The 16,314-nt window shown below is 45.5% G+C and overlaps 1 protein-coding gene across 4 annotated transcripts; it reads left to right on the top strand.

Moving 5' to 3' along the window:
• Positions 1–1,965: 1,965 nt before the first annotated feature.
• On the top strand, positions 1,966–15,853 carry CAP1 (cyclase associated actin cytoskeleton regulatory protein 1). 4 transcript variants are annotated; one of them, XM_066574191.1, is made up of 13 exons: positions 1,966–1,984; positions 4,809–4,918; positions 5,004–5,104; positions 6,991–7,068; positions 7,646–7,789; positions 8,585–8,670; positions 8,767–8,872; positions 9,025–9,217; positions 10,800–10,990; positions 12,469–12,592; positions 12,673–12,755; positions 14,843–14,986; positions 15,128–15,853. In XM_066574191.1, exons 2-13 carry the CDS (start codon positions 4,819–4,821, stop codon positions 15,209–15,211), a joined length of 1,434 nt encoding a protein of 477 aa, XP_066430288.1. In that variant the 5' UTR covers positions 1,966–1,984; positions 4,809–4,818; the 3' UTR covers positions 15,212–15,853. The 4 variants fall into 4 exon arrangements, with proteins under 4 accessions (XP_066430288.1, XP_066430260.1, XP_066430279.1 ...); XM_066574163.1 differs by lacking the exon at positions 1,966–1,984 and adding an exon at positions 2,345–2,499; XM_066574182.1 differs by lacking the exon at positions 1,966–1,984 and adding an exon at positions 2,443–2,535.
• The last annotated feature ends 461 nt before the right edge of the window (positions 15,854–16,314 follow it).

The raw sequence follows: 16,314 nt of genomic DNA, 5'->3' as shown, positions 1-16,314 counted from the left end.
TCCGCCCGTACACGCTTGCATAGGCTTGCATTACAACACGCAATCCTAGGCAGAGGGCCGTGATTTGTCTGCGCGAAATCACGCGCAGAAAACAAATCGCGGCATACTCCATTTCTGTGCGGGGCTCGCCGCCGGGATCTCTCGCTCCCTCCTCATCGACGACAGAGCATTGCTTTCTGGAGGCGGGGCTTGAAATCCCCGCCTCCAGAAAGCTAATGCTGTGATTAGCTAACACACGCGCCCCGCCTCCAGAAAGCAATGCTCTGTCGGGGACGAGGAGGGAGTGACAGCCTGCAGCAGCGCTGCATAACGCCGGGGGAGGTGAGTACTGTTTTTTTTTGTTTTTGTTACTCCAAGGTGACAGTTGGGGGGGGTCGTCTTATACGCCCCGTCCCCTTATACGCCGGAATATATGGTACTCTTTTTCTGCTGTTATACAACAGCACTATCTGCTGGCTAAAGCCAGTACTGCATGAGGTGACACATTAGATAAGCTCCGACAGCAGAGAGGCTGGCAATATACAGTAAGAGAACCCCGACGGGCGTCTTTCATCATCGGGGCTGTACAGCCTTAAATCACAATGTCTTCAGACCTCAGACTGTGGATTGGAAAGGGTTAAGGCCTCGTGTCCGCTAGTAAAATGGAGTTAGCAAATTCACGCGGGTGTCCTGCACGTGTGATCTGCGTCCATAGTGATTCATTGGACACCCATAGGTAAGTAAATACCTGCGGATGTCCTTTTTTTCCTGCCGATCGGATCGCACGTGCGGGAAATCACCCGCAGCACGCTCCATTTTCTGCAGGTTTCCTGCATGCACGGCTCCCGCAGGCTTCCATTGAAGCCTATGGAAGCCATCCATATCCACGGCACACTAGCAGCTGCATTTCTGCTCTGCTGCAGGAAAGCAGGATTTCCCCAAAAATTTTTTAAAAAGAGTGCACAGCGCCGGTGTGCCGGGCAGAAGGAAGCATTTGCAATAGGAGGGGGAGGGGGTAAGTTCTGGGACTTAGCTCCACCCCCTGATTGCAAATAGTGGCAAGGGGCGGAGAGGGGGCAGGAGCTCAGTGCAGTGCTCCCGGCTCTTTCAGCCTCCTCCCCTTGCAGAGAGGGACACCGTATATCGGCCGGACATGAATAAGCCCTGAGAAGCTGGAGGGTTGGTAGAGAAGTGGTGCAGATAATATACCCTCATCTCCCAGGACTGAATTTTGTCCCAAAACTAGAGGATCACCTTTTGTAATTTATGGCTGAATGCACAGCATGTGTATGGGGGAGGGGAATGACTATTGGCCAAATGCCTGTTTAGCCAACCACCTGTTTAGCCAACTACTATCTAATGGCCCTGTTACACGGGACGACTATCGCTCCTGCAGGAATCTGGATGATCCCAAGGTACAAGCATCACTAGGGACTGGAGGCAGAGTAGGTAAATCATTCTAGCCCGCCCGCCTCCACATTAACCAGCAGTTGTTCATAGATGCACGCGGGCTGATCAGTTTTTATGCGTGCAGAAACTGAACGCCGAATGAATTTATTGTTCCATCATTCATGCATGTAACTGCATATTGTATCTTATATGATACAATACATATTTCTTATGGGAATGGTTCTGCCTCTCTACTGCATAGTGTAACAGATAGGAAACACTCCATGGTATTACGATGTGGTTCTCAGAGCGGCCACTAGATGGCATAGTTGGTCAGTTTCAGATTCTATAGAATAGAATTCTTGACCTGTGTTTGGAAGTTCATGCAGTAAAGGGTTAAACAAACATTTCTCTGCCCCTGTAAAAAGGGCCCGTAGTGAACGGCTGCCCTGTCACTGCACCATACTGAAAGTGGAGCACGTGTTCTGTAGGGCGCCGGCCCCTCCTTGCTGACAGTCTCCTCCGCATGACCCGCGGCAGTATTCCGTGCACAGAGGACGCCGCCAGCCATGGTGTCACAGAACGTCATGCGGGACTGAGAGGAAACCGCAAGGAGGTAACTGCAGTCGTGACTTGTCAGCGTGCACCCGCCCCAACCGCCGGTGCCCTCAGCCCGCCGCTGCCCCGCCCCGCATACTGCCAGCTCGTTGACCATCTTTGGTAACAGAATGAGCCTACTGGTCCTGCTTGTGTCATCCGGTTGACCACGTCATAGCTTGATCTTCCTTGTCTCTATGGCAACGGCCCACATCCCGGGGTTTTAAGGCGGACGCAACCGCCATCTTTAAATTGGGCATCAGACCTCTTTTCTCAGTTAAAGCCAGAAAGCCCCTTACGTCCCGCTGCACATAACGCAGTGCACCGGTAATGTTGGCATAGCGGACCGGGCCCGGGCGGGAGAGCACGGCGTAGAGTCTAACGGATCAGTAACAATTGAAAACGTAAGGGCAGCGCCGGCTCCGCCCCTCCCGCCCGCGGCCCCGCCCACCGGTTAGCTCACGGAAGAAATTTCCCGCGGCGCCTACTGGGAGGTGACTGCCGGAAGTGGGGAGAGAGGGCGCAGCGGCGGAGGTGAGCAGGGCGGGGCTGTCACCGGGTGATGTGCCGGTATGGTAGCGGCTGCTGGCTGTGTGTGTTGGGGATGTGTTGGTGTGTGCGGGCACCTCCGCCTGTCAGTAGTGTTTGCCGGGCTGCACATGTCCTGGGGCGGACAGCTACTGCAGGTGTGACAGCGCCCCCACCTGACTGGTGGCAGTCCTGTCAGCTGGGGGTGACGCTGCTTCACTAGAAAGTAGTTACACTTTCCTGAGTAGTCCTGAGAATCCCCCTTATGTCAGTGGACTCCCTTAAAGGGGTTTTCTAAGTTCTGTGGAAATTGGGCAGGAATAGTCAGAGATAAAGCAATCCTCCTGACTCTGCCACCCATCACCTCCTGCCGGCCTCACCGACGGTCCGTCCTGCAGCGATCACAGGCTTATACAGCCACATCACTGCTGCAGCTTGTCAACGGACCGTCGGTGAGGCCGGCAGCGGTGGCAGAGCATGGTGGGGTATCAGAGCCGGGAGGATTGCTTTATGTCTGACTATTACTGCCTAATCGTCACAGACCTCGGGATCGCCCTTCTAGGTAGGCGGCACAGTAACTAGATCGAGAAGGCTGGTCTGCCTCCGCTGCAGGTGTCACCAGTGGATCTCACCTCGAATAAACCCTAGCCTAAGGCCCGATGCACAGGGCAGGTTCTGCAGCAAATACCGGCCATAGCATGCTATGGGAAAGTGTTTGTTTTTTTTCTCCTGCCCCCTAGTGGAAAGCGATTGCGACTTTCCACTCGCGGGGGGAAAAATAGCAGCATGCTCTATTTTGAGGCGGATTCCATGCAGATGGCTTCCATTGAGTCGATTGAAGCCCCCTGACCCGAGGCCCTTCCACAGTCATCATTGTAGAAAGGCCACGGGATCTGCGTCATCGCCTGTTGACAGCGCGGTCACATCTCTACTGCGCATGTGTGCCGGACAGGTATGCGGGGTCACCGCCAGGCATCGGTCGTGTGCGTTTCTTGTATATACTAATGCAAGGGGCGATCAGTCAGAAAATAACACTTTAAATGCCAAATCCCTTTAAATAATCTTAAATGGATACTTGCCCTCCTCGTTTCCTGTACTGCAGCCCCATCATTTTCCTGGTGTATATTGACAGTGGAAGTCAGGTGACTACTGCCTGCCAATCAGGTCAGTGTCCCTGCTCTGAACTCCTGGCATCATGGTGCCCTGGTTGTGGGTGGTGACGTTGTCACTACTGATTGGTAGGCAGCAGACTTCTACTGTGAACAGACACCAGGTTTGTAGTGCTGGATTGATAGGGATGAGGAGGGAAAGTTCTTGTTTCCCTTTATTTATTAAGCAACCCTCTGGACCTGGAGGACCAAAGATGGCCGCACCAGCTTCTCTGACCTCCACTCTGTATTCATATGCATCGTTAGTATGAGACACTACGCCTGCCTTGATTACCCAGTGCTGGCCAGTCAGAGCAGCATGTAGTGTCTAAGACTACCAATACATACTAATACAGTGCGCAGGAGAGGTGGAGCGGCCATCTTTGTTTCTCCACGACCAGAGGGTCGCTTTAAGTTTAGTTGTGGGAAATGTATGTAGTGGAATTACAAAAGCCCAATTTGATTTTTAAATGCCAACATGTTGGGCAGGTTCATATCTGCGTCAAAACCTCTGGCTGCAAATTGCGTGCAGACGCGGCTGCAAATACTGGAAGAGAAAGCGCTGCATGCATCACTTCTTCCATCCGGAATCCCCAGCGCAGGTGTGAGGCTGCCTAACATAAGCCTACCTGATGCATATAATGGTAGTTGGGTAGTCAGGGTGCAGCTACCCTGTTTCCCTGAAAATAAGACATAGCCTGATTTTCCAGAATTTTTGAGGATGCAAAATGATTTTTCAGGCTTTTTGAGGATGCTTGAAATATAAGCCCTACTCCAAAATTAAGCCCTGCTAACAGTTAATTTAAAAAGTCAATTTAAATAGTGTCCAGGCAGCTATACATGTAAAAAACTTAAACCTTTTTGAACAAAAATTAATATAAGACACTGTCTTTTATTTTTGGAGAAACACGGTATTACATGTAGTGTGGCACACAGCTGGCCTGTACTGGACTGGTAGGATATGTGGAATGTGTGGTTATCTGCCGGGACTTGTTCACCCACTTCCGGGAGTAAGACTACAGGCTGCTTCCTGCGACACTTCCCTATTCTGAGCTGCAGAGTCCGGTAGTTCAGGCGCATGAAGTGCTCCTCCAAGTGTATCTGTAGAACTACAGTTTGGGTTATTTTTAGCGGTTCCTTTGTTTTATAGCTTTTCCGTTTGTGTAGGTTGTAAATCATGGCGGACCTGCAGAATCTAGTGACTCGCCTGGAGAAGGCCGTGGTGAAGCTGGAGAGCCTTGCCGCAGGCGGGTCAGGAGCCGGCTCTTGTGCTGCAGGTGAGGCCGTTAATGTGTAATCAGCGTATGTTAATCATAGGGTTATTGATTGCTCATGTTGGCGCTTTGTCTGACTTGCTTGTAGACACGGCACAGATTGTTCAGGCTTATGATGCAGCCATCGGTGGAGCTGTAGGGGAATTTCTGAAGAGCAGCAAGGAAATAGGTGGAGATGTAGCAACACAGGTGAGTGTCACGGAAACTATACATGTAGCAAGGGTTTCCCATTTTTAACTATTAAAGGTGTTGAACAACTAGGACATCTGCTGATCATGAGACTGGGGGTCCTTTGTCCCCTACCCCCTCTTCTCATTACTGTGGGGGTTGCTGCACCCCAACACCTCCCTTTCTCCTCTCACTGAGTAGATTGAAAGAAGTGCTTTTTCGTGCATGCACAGCTCTGCTGCAGTCATTTTTAGTGGACTGCTGGAGTCGGAGGAGTGCTTGTACTCGTCTATTCCTGTCAGTCCATTGAAGCAGTATTGCATGTGTACGACAGTCACTCTAGTCCATCTGACATCACTGGGTGGGTACGATGAGTCTGCAGTGACTAGAAGAGGATGACATGGATTCCCTGGTCTGGGGGTCTCGGTGAAACCCATCAATCAAACTATTATAACACATGATGGGTGATAGGAGTCTATTGTGCAGCAACTCCTTAAAGTAACAGTTGACGTGCGCTACACTGCATGTTCCTTTAGACAGGCGCGTTAACTGGAAAATCTCGCTACGAAGAGTCTGTCTAGCCTAAGGCCGCATTCACATGAGCAGATCTATGTACACAATACATAGAAAATCGAATCCATTGATTTCAATAAGGGCCTATTTCCATGGGTGTATGTGTAAAGCGCCCGTGGACATCAGCCCCAAGTTTGTTCACATGCGCAAAAGCATCGTTGTGTATAATGTGCATGCAAAAAGTATAGTAAATGCAGTTGTATGCAAACGCACAACAACCATTCGGTAAATGTGCATGCCAGTACACGTGAATCTGACCTAAGGACCCAATGGGACAGCTGTGTATTTAGGCCATGTACTGTCTGGGTATTCCGCAGATGGCATGTGAACCCATTAGTCAATTAAGCTATTCATATGGACCTTGTGAAAGAAACCTCCATGCCCCATTTTTCACTGATGAGAATGGCATATACAATGTGCAGAGCTAAAACCATTAATGTTTGTGGCAGTCATAGAAAATGCATGTTTGCTGTGGAGATCTGACCGCTGGGACTAGGGTCTCATGCCCCCCATTGTTTACTTCACAGCCAAGTTGGGAGTAGAGAATCAGAGTTGGCTGTGCATGGGGGACTCTGTAGGTGATGGGGCGAACACTCTTCTGTGGATATGCCACTTATGTATATACTGGAGCATGGAAACGTTTCTATGGACTTCTGAGCACCATGTTTGTGGGAACTCGTGGAATGTATCTTGCATAGTTTGATGTGGAGTGATGACAGCATAATTCTTGTGTATGCAGACTTTTTTTGGAGTAGGGAATAACATCTACATCTCCAACCCTTAAGAACTGTTGCTTGACTTGTCCATTAGCCGTTTTGGATAAATGTAGACCTGTAAAGCCACATTCAGCGCTTGAGATTCTGGAGTGCAACGCTCATCAGAAAGCACTCTCGCGTGTCTACTCTATCCCCATGTGCAGTGGACATTGCAAGTCCATTTCTGAATAGGATGTGCTCCAAGCCTCTTCATAAGGGCCATAGGTCCACGTGAAAAACTCATGTGAGTAGCCTAATTGGCTATGATGGGTCTGAATGCTGTCTGTGAAATACACAGCACGTGGACAAGTGAATCAGCTGTCTGAGGGGGCCCTAAGGACATTCTGTTCTATTTTGCCTTCTACTCTTGGAAAAAATGCTGCCACGCTATGCTATAAATTACTCATATTAAGCTGTCTTTGTGCCAGTGCCTCGCCATATATTCCAGAACTGCAAAGGGGTGGTTCAGTAACACTGCTCATATTGATACGAGCATTTACAAAACGATGGCAGACAATAAGCATTCCCATGCCATAGTGCGCCATCTGTACAGTTAAACATTGTGGTCTTATTCTATAGGCGGAGTTGTTGCTTGTGGCCCTAAACTTACAGCGGGACATCTTGGTGAAAGCATCGCAGTTTCAGCAGCCAGAAGAGGTAAACTGTAACTTCACACCACCGCACTTCCTTTCTTGCGTATGGGTATTTCCTGTTACATGTTCAGACTTGGTTCCCTGTTTGCAAACCTTTGTGTGTACGTGTTGCAGATGGTCTAGCCATGGATGTAGAACATGAAGAATGTCCTTCAGTGGTACAAACGCACAGTCCATGTGGACTTGTGAGTCTTACCACTACTATAAGCAGCTTGTTTTGGCTAATGGCAGAAAGGATCTGCCTCTGTAATACATTACCTTAACGAAGGGCAGCAGACTTGGGTCACAGATCTGTTCTAAGTCATGCTGGAGTCAGCTCTGCATCTGTAACTGGGGCCACCACATCCAGGAGGTGTTCTCCTCAGACCGCATGGAAGAACGTTGTGCACAACTGATGCTCCAATCTTGTTGATGCCATCAGTCCGCTTCTATAATAAAGCCTAATGAATAATTTAGTTTTCGTTTGCTTAACAGTACAGATAAATAATGCAAAACATTGCAACTCCATCTAATGGAAACTATTGTAAGCTGAGATATTCGTTTATTTTTACTTAATTGTGACTTTTTTTTGTTTCCTATAGAAGGATCTTTCTGCTCTTCTAGCTCCTCTATCCAAACAGATTCGAGCTGTTCAAGATTTCAGAGAGAAAAACCGGGGCAGCAAACTATTCAACCATCTGTCAGCCCTGAGTGAAAGTGTTCCTGCTTTGGGATGGGTAGCAATGGTGAGCTGTCATGCATCCATTATCTTACTTTTTTTTTTAATCCCTCCTTCCCTCTAGTCAAATACAGCAACACATCTGTGTGACTATACATGTTGCATGGATGCACTATTGGACATGGCCTTATACTAGGACTCTCAAAGAAAACAATACGCTCCCTGAAGATGACCTTTCTTGACAACTTCCTAGTGCTGCCTCTTGCTTTGGATCCAGTGATCTGGGACTCAGTCCCAGCCTTCAGCTGTCCTCTATCCAGTAGTTGGGAGTGTGTGTGTGTGTGTGTTCCTGTGTTCCTGTAGGGGTGCGCACATACACGAACCCCTGCCACCCCCTCCTCCCAAAAAAAAGTATGTGCACGCATACTGACTGAGGGCTCCTGCACACTTGTGTTTTTCTTGCACGTTTTTTCACGCGATATCGCTGCGTTTTTTTTCACACAATTGTCAATAGGACTTTCTAATGTTAACGCATCGCAAGTTGGTGCTTTGCAATTTCTGTGGGGTGCGTTTTTTTTACCATTAGAAAGTCTCATTGATAATCGCATTTTAAAAAAAGCAGCGATATCGCATGAAGAAAAACGCAAGTGTGCATGAGCCATAAAATGTCATGTGCATAGACGGAGCACAGACTGCGAGGGAGTGGGAACTGGGTAGGTATAAAAAGTGTACCCCCCTGGACTCTGCGTTCCCTGTCCTAAATGCACCATAATTTAGTTTGTTGCTTGTCAGACATGACGGGTTCACTTTATTATAACGTGTCGTTTTTTGGTTTTTTTTTCCCTCCCCTCTTATTCCTCAGTCTCCCAAGCCTGTTCCCTATGTGAAGGAAATGACTGATGCAGCAACGTTTTATACCAACAGAGTCTTAAAAGAATACAAGGATGTGTAAGTTGTTATATGTAATATATATGTTAGACGTCATCTTACAGCTGTTCCTATGGTGAACAAAAGTAATGCCTTTGCCTCGTATGGTCCTGACAGCGACAAGAAACATGTAGACTGGGTCCGCTTGTATCTGAACATTTGGACAGAACTTCAGGCCTACATCAAGGAACATCATACAACAGGCTTAAGTTGGAGAAAGACTGTAAGTTTGGGGGAATTTTCTTATATATAATATATGTTATGTGTGTTTTTGTTTTGTTTTTTTGTTTTGTTTTTTTTTTTAACTTACATTTTAGTAAAATCTCACTGAGCTAGGGGGTTAGAAGATGTACTCAGCCTTTGTTTCATTTTTAGGGACCAAAGGCTGGACCTACCATTTCTGCACCAAGTGCTCCATGTGCCCCCAGAGTTGGACCCCCTCCTCCACCACCTCCAGGAGGGCCACCTCCCCCTCCTCCTCCCGTTGCAGCATTTGCTGGAAGTGATGACTCTGTGGCTCGCTCACAGCTGTTTGCAGAACTCAATCAGGGAGAGGATATTACCAGATGTAAGAAGCAAGCACTTATTCTTTATAATGTGGTAAATGTAATGTAACTGCTGGGATAATGTTAGAGTATCTTATGGGTGTATAAAAAAAAAAAAAAAGTAAAGGACAGTAGTTTTTCATGTGGCAAACAGATTAAATATGATTTACATATTGCAGCAATTTCCACTGCACTGTACAATGTGATACAATGGTGAACGCAGGACTGTTCCCCTACCAGAACTGTAGTAGGGGTGAGTCTTCCAAGTAAAGTATAGTGACCGAAGGGCATTCAAGTATATAGCTTGTTGGATAATGAAGGTGCTAGTAGATTTCTTAATATGAGCAGCATGAGTCAATTCCATTTTTAAACACTTTTTGTGCCTTTTTTTATAATCCAGTTCGAATCCCCTTTGCTTTTGTTTACATGTCCACAAGGTGATATTTAAGCAAAGTGAGTTATTTTCCAGTATATTACTAATTCGGTGAGTGTTTAATGTTGAACCAATAGCGTTCAACATTGAAATGATTTGGAATTGAATGTGTAGAATTTCCATAGCATTTGTAGAAATATATATTTTGGTTAACACTTCTGTACTAATACAAAAATGTACAATGGCAGCTGCATGGTGCACCACATGTATCAGTCAGCTAGAAATCAGCATCACATAACAGCAGGAGGCATACTGTGGTGACAAAGTCCAGTACACTGGGAGCTGTGCTGATGGTGGGTGTAGAACCACATTCTGTGTATATCATTCTGACTTTACATAAGGGAAATGCACAGCAATTTCTTTACTATGGAATCTGAATTATCCCATATAGGGTCGGTATCACATCTGCGTTGGAACCTCCATTCAGAAGTTCCGTTGCAGATACAGAACAAAATACTGAAAGTGCTGAAGACCAGGCCGCTGAGCGAAAGCAAAAAGACCCCGTTATAGTCAATGGGGCCCGTTTGGTTCCATCAGTGTATTTACCCCCCCCCCCCCCCCCTTTTTTTTTCTGCTCCCTGAATGGAGCAGGAAAACGGAAGCTCCGCTGCATATGTGAATGCAGCCTAATTCTGACCAGTAGATATTAATGAATTGCTGTGCATGCATATCCCTTATGTAAGAATGTTCTGGTATTTTAGGATGGGGTTCACACCTGCACTATTTCCATTGTACGGTTCCTATGATGAAGCTGAACAACAGAAATAACCAAAGTGCTTGTTCTGGCTTGGGACTTGACAGACCCCATTGACAATATAATGGGGTCCACTGGGTTTCTGTCATGCCATCTGGTACTTTCCTAGACAAGGTAGCCCAGCATACTGCACTGTCTAGTCCAAGAGGCTCCATAGATGGGAATGGGATTTAGGCAAAATCCGCCAGCTCTGCTTTGACAGTGGATGTCATATTGTAAGTGTTCTTGTGCTCTGAAAGCCCTACTTTATTCTGGGTCTTAAAGCACAGTGCGACGCCATGTCCAGGTACTCGAGAACAGAGTCTGCATTGTGTGTCTTGAGATAAGCAGCGTTGGTCATACAGAGAATGTGCAAACTCTGCTTGCTGAATGAGTAATATCAAGATGGTCACACCTGTTTCACTTCATTATGTTCCAGCCTTAAAACACGTGTCTGATGATATGAAGACTCATAAAAATCCCGCTTTGAAGTCTCATAGTGGTCCAATCCGAAGTGGGCCTAAACCATTCACAAGCCCTAAACCAACAAACATTGCTTCTCCTGCCGCCAAACCTGCTCCCAAGAAGGAACCACCCGTACTTGAACTAGAAGGCAAGAAGTGGAGGGTGGTAAGTATATAAAGGAAGGGTCACCATAGACTGTAGTATTGAAGTGCTGTCCAGTAAGCTCGGAGCTAGGGTTGGCCTGTGGTGGTAATACTTATTTTGTGTACCGCTAGGTGTGGAAGCACATTAAATACTATGGCTAGATAACTGTACATCCTGTCAGCAGTGGGTTAAATTAGGATCTATCACTGCTGGGGTAAATGGTGGCCACGCTAAAGTACAAGCCAGCCATAGTTCTAGCAAAAGCACAAAAATCCTGTGCTGGGACTCTAGTTAAGGTCAAGTTAGAAAACCAGTACTACAGGTTATGAGGTATTCGGGAGCAGTCACTTGTGTAACATAATGTAAGTTTAGAATATTTCTGTGTTCTATAAAGCATGTGGGTATCTTGTGTTCTTCATAAACTTGAGTGGGTAATAGTGCAATCCTGCTTTCGTAGTTTTCTATGAAAGAACATTTCCTTCATACTTTAACCCCATCCCGCGATGCGACGTACAGTTAACGTCCGGTGGAGTTGGGGTATGTATGAAGAGAGATGGCGCTGTTATATCATCATACCTCGTGGACGCAGGTTGTCTATTACAGCTGACACCCGATAACTGCTTTGATCGGCAGTTTGGTATCGTAGTAATCGCACTTACCCATAGACTAGAGTTATCAAGCCATTTTTGTTGCAGTTTGTGCGCCGCAGAAACAAGATGCACTGAAAGATGGGAGCAGTTGTGTGTTTGGGTTTTTTTTCGGAGTGATGTTGAGACGGAAAAAAAAATCACAGCATGTACTAGCTTTTAGCGTTCCCTCGAATGCCTCGCCCATTGCTTTCAGTGGGACCTTTTAAAAGGCACATGGCACTCCTATGTTGTAGGATGTGATGTATCCCATTGAGATCAATGGGAAACACGTGCCTGCAGATCGCAACTTCACGGAAGCGATGCAAGGCGGTTTTGAATACATTGGCGTGAAAACCGCATGTTTGCAAGTTCTTGCCTATGTGGATTTTGATGCAGATTTTGACACTGGATCCACAGCAGATTTCACCTCTTCAATTGAAAGGGTAACCTGCTGTGGCTCAATACCAAAGCCTGCCATGAGTGAACACCACTTATTTGGCCAGTTTCATTCTCTCCGTCATTCCCCATTTGAATGTTCTTTTGCCCTGTTAAATTGAATTAGTGGGTAGTGCTGTTACAAAAAGTCTTCTGTTGCTTCAATGCTGCTTTTCCCTGACCTCTGCCTTTTAGGTGACAGTCATACATATTAGTTTACAAATCCTATCAAAATCTACAGTTAGTCTGACCTTGCTAGAACACGTATGGACAGCTTAGGAAAGTATCAGCAAGCAAGAGCAGCATGCCAGCTTTTTTTGTTAGACACAACTCTAAGTGACTTGGCTTATAAATGGGTATTATGCCACCTATTGATGCAGGAAATATTGGTCTGTCTGCACTCCACACATTCATGTAAACTATCTGCCTTCACAGGAAAACCAGGACAAGGCATCCAATCTGGTGATCAGCGACACCGAGCTTAAGCAGGTGGTGTATGTATACAAGTGTGTGAACAGCACACTGCAAATCAAGGGGAAGATCAACTCCATAACTATAGGTGATTGACCTCATTTATTTTTATGACTCCTGCTTTTTCTAGTCCTTATTTTCTAATCCTCTATTTTTATATCTCTGAAGACAATTGCAAGAAGCTTGGCTTGGTATTTGAAGATGCAGTAGGAATTGTGGAAATCATTAATGCTCGTGATGTTAAAGTGCAGGTAAATTTATCTTTGTTTATGCTTTGACTATTGTACAAAGAGAGGAATAGCCAATCTTGGGTCATCTTTATAATTTTATGCTAATGTTTCAAAGGGTTATGCCATAACTTCTGTTCTCTAAAAGTGCTGCATTCACTTCAATTGGACCACCTGAGATGGCAGAATGCTTGAACTCTATCTTGGCGGTCCCATTGAACTGTATGCATGTACAACTGCTGTTGGCTAGACTTCAGTATGTGCCATGGTCCTGTTCTTTTAGGGGTTCCCGGGAGTGAGGGCCCCATTGATCTGCAAGTTATTCCCTATCCTGTGGATTGGAGAGAATTTGCAATCATCGCACAACCCTTTTATTCTAATATCTCTGGCAGTGAAGGCCACTTGCCCCTGTTAGTGATGACCATTAACTTCCATCCCATTGACTAAAGTCTGTTTTCTTGCATATTGTATCTAATTCACAACCATACCAGGAAGAGATTTGAACTCTGTAAAGCAGTATTAAAACATGCTTTGAAAACCACCCAGCTTCTAGAAAGACTGCAAATGTTAGCAGATTTTTAAAACGTTGCAGTTCTTACACCTGTCTAAAAGCCTTAGGCCACGTGTCCACGGGCAAAATTGAATTGTGGGATCCGTGTGGATGATGCGCAACTAAATATGCCCATAGACATTCATTGGGCATCCGCAGGTAATTAAATACCTGCAGATGTCCTTTTATCCAGGTGTGTGGATGACATACGCAGGATAAAAATTGCAGCATGCTCCATTTCCTGCATGGACGGCTTACATTGAAGTCAATGGATGTGGGCAAGGCAAAAAATTGCTGTGGAATTCTGCACTGAGAATCCATGCGTAACCGTGGACATGAGGCCTTAGGCTGCTTTCACATGTACATTGAGGCTTGGTTCACTGTTTCCATCTCCCTGGCTCGTTTTTGGAGGAGAAACTGATATAAAACTAATGTCTCTTTCTCCATTGATTTCAATGGGGTTTCAAAATACAGTAAGCAAACAGACTTTCATTCCTCAACTAGGCCCTAATGTAGGTGTGAAAGCAGCCTTATTCCACTTAAAACCTGCATCTTGAAACGTGGAGTGAGAGATGTGTAATGTCTGTAATTTTTTTGGTAATCAATGGTAATTCTGTCTAAATTGTCTTGTGCCAAAAATCCAACATGTACAAGACATCAGCAATGTACCCCATTATGTCCACAATTCCTGCAGACATGGTAAAATATCTTATCAAAGTGGTTTATAAAGTTCATTTTTGTTAGATGCTTTAGGTTAGGTGTGTCAAACTAATTTTCACCAAGGCCACATCAGCCCTGTAGTTGCCTACAAAGGGCCGGCTGTATATTAAGGGCTTATTCACACAAGCATAGTTGCACAGCGTATTACGTGCACAATTTTTGGCTTTTGACTTAAATGGGTTTTTGCTCATAAGCGTATCTTTATTTATTTTCTTATTTTTTTTCCATGCTATAAAGGTGAATGAGCCAGCGGGAATACGCCGGAAACCTATGTATTGTGTACAATTTCAATAGGCCTGTATGCATGGTTTTTGTGTGTAACTACGCAGGGTATTTGCGCACACAAACCTGTCCAAAAATGTGGACAGAAGCCATTTTCGGTCATGCAAATGCACAATATATTTGTGCGACTGAAATGCGTTTGCGCCTGTAAGAACAAGCCTAATGGGGTCCTCCATAGTGGTAACGGCGACCTTCATATTAGTCTCTGGCCAGACAGCATTCCTACAGGTATTCTACTCTCCCAGCCTGCAACCCTAGCGGTGGCAGTGCAGTCTGTGACCGCTAACCTCTCCCCTCAGCGTCTGCACTGCGTACAGGACCGTGCAAGCAGATGCTGCCCAGGGACCGGAGCTAGAGGCTGGGCGTGTGGAACGCTGCACGGGTTGGAAGGCCACATAAAATAAGGTGGTGGGCTGGATGAGGACCACGAACCTTGTCTTTGACGTGTGCACTAGAGTAATAAAAATGGTTGCAAAGGTGCACGTGAAGTTCTTCTGCTCCCATAACCACAAGTAGGAATCCCTCGCATGGCTGTAATTTTTGTTTTTTTTCCTGTTAGGTGTTGGGTAAAGTGCCAACAATATCCATCAATAAGACTGATGGCTGCCATGTTTACTTAAGCAAGGACAGTCTTAACTGTGAGATAATCAGCGCAAAATCTTCAGAAATGAACATTTTGGTCCCAGGAAGTGGAGGAGAATTTGTAAGTATGAGTTATCTTGCACCACGTATACAATACGCTTCTAAGAAGTAAAAGTGTAGATGTTTTGTAGCCATTTATCAAATTGTTACAGAGTTCTCTTCTGTTGGAGATCTAACGATGCACTCTTTCCTTGTATTACAGAGTGAGTTTCCTGTTCCAGAACAGTTCAAGACTATGTGGAATGGCCAGAAGCTGGTGACTACAGTGACCGAGATAGCAGGGTAGATGCAGTGACACGGACTGGACCCTGTATCCTCTCCAGCCCCGTTCTCTCTGCTGCTTTTTTTTTTTCTTGAGGATTACTCTAGCTGTAGGTAGAGGCCTGATCCTCACAGCTCTATGCTGATGTCCTTCTGTACCACACCTAATTAGTGCCAGAGGTCCACTGAGAGCTGCTTATGCTAATCTGCTGTCCTGTCCCTCCTGTGCCAATTAAAAGGGAGAGGTTCTGACTGTCAAATCTAATTCTGGGTAGTGGCTGGATGACCAGTATAATGTTAAATTGGACCAAAGTTTAAATAGCGTATGAGCACTTTGTAAATGGATTCTGTTCATTCCATGCACAGGGAATAGTAAAGCTCCTGACTATATTGGCCAATCCTTTTCAGCACGTCCAGGGTTTACTTTTTATACATGAGTATCTTCAGAAATATGCAATGGTTTTCCCTCTTCTCTGAATTACTGTCTTGGCCCGTCACTTCTGTACTGACCCTAAACTAATAATGCCAATGTGTACTGAACATTTCCAATATGTTGTAAGCAGGTTCTGCTCTGATATTAAGGGAACAGAAGCAGTCCTTGCACAGACTGTGGAACACACAAGTTTACAAATCAAGCATTTTATTAAAGATTCAAAGTTAAAGAAAACTGTCTCATTAATAATGGAAACCTGAATAATTTGGTTATGAGGAAGGAGGCTTATTGCTGTACAGTTAGTGAGCATACAAATGGTATATTGCAAAGAGGAATTCTGTCTTAATTGCCAATGGAATATGAAATATTTTTGGTTTTAAAGAGTAAACTTTTATTTTTCGATCAGTAGTAGTTAGGAAAATGGACTCTATAATGTGACAGAGAAATACTTTACTAGCTACTTCTCCACTCCTAAATCCTTTGCATTGTTCGCTCACTCTACACATACACTGCCACATCAGATAATGGAGATAAGCCCACAGAAGTCTATTGAGGGGAGGGAAGGAAATGCTGGGGAAGACACAGCCGCAGTATGGAGGTCATTCAGAGCAGTTAAATGCGAACCTAGCATTAGAGAAAACTCTTAAAAGATCATTCACAAGGGCCTATGCACATTTGGTCCATGAAATACTCAG

This window comes from Eleutherodactylus coqui, chromosome 1 (assembly GCF_035609145.1).
Source record: "Eleutherodactylus coqui strain aEleCoq1 chromosome 1, aEleCoq1.hap1, whole genome shotgun sequence".
Lineage (NCBI taxonomy): Eukaryota > Metazoa > Chordata > Amphibia > Anura > Eleutherodactylidae > Eleutherodactylus > Eleutherodactylus coqui.
This window is presented reverse-complemented; position numbering and strand designations above follow the sequence as displayed.

Coding starts and splice junctions, on each gene's coding strand:
- CAP1 (XM_066574191.1), top strand. CDS start 4,819: ATGGCGGACCTGCAGAATCTAGTGACTCGCCTGGAGAAGGCCGTGGTG. Junction 8,671..8,766: donor TTAAAAGAATACAAGGATGT/GTAAGTTGTTAT, acceptor TGGTCCTGACAG/CGACAAGAAACATGTAGACT. Junction 8,873..9,024: donor GCTTAAGTTGGAGAAAGACT/GTAAGTTTGGGG, acceptor TTTCATTTTTAG/GGACCAAAGGCTGGACCTAC.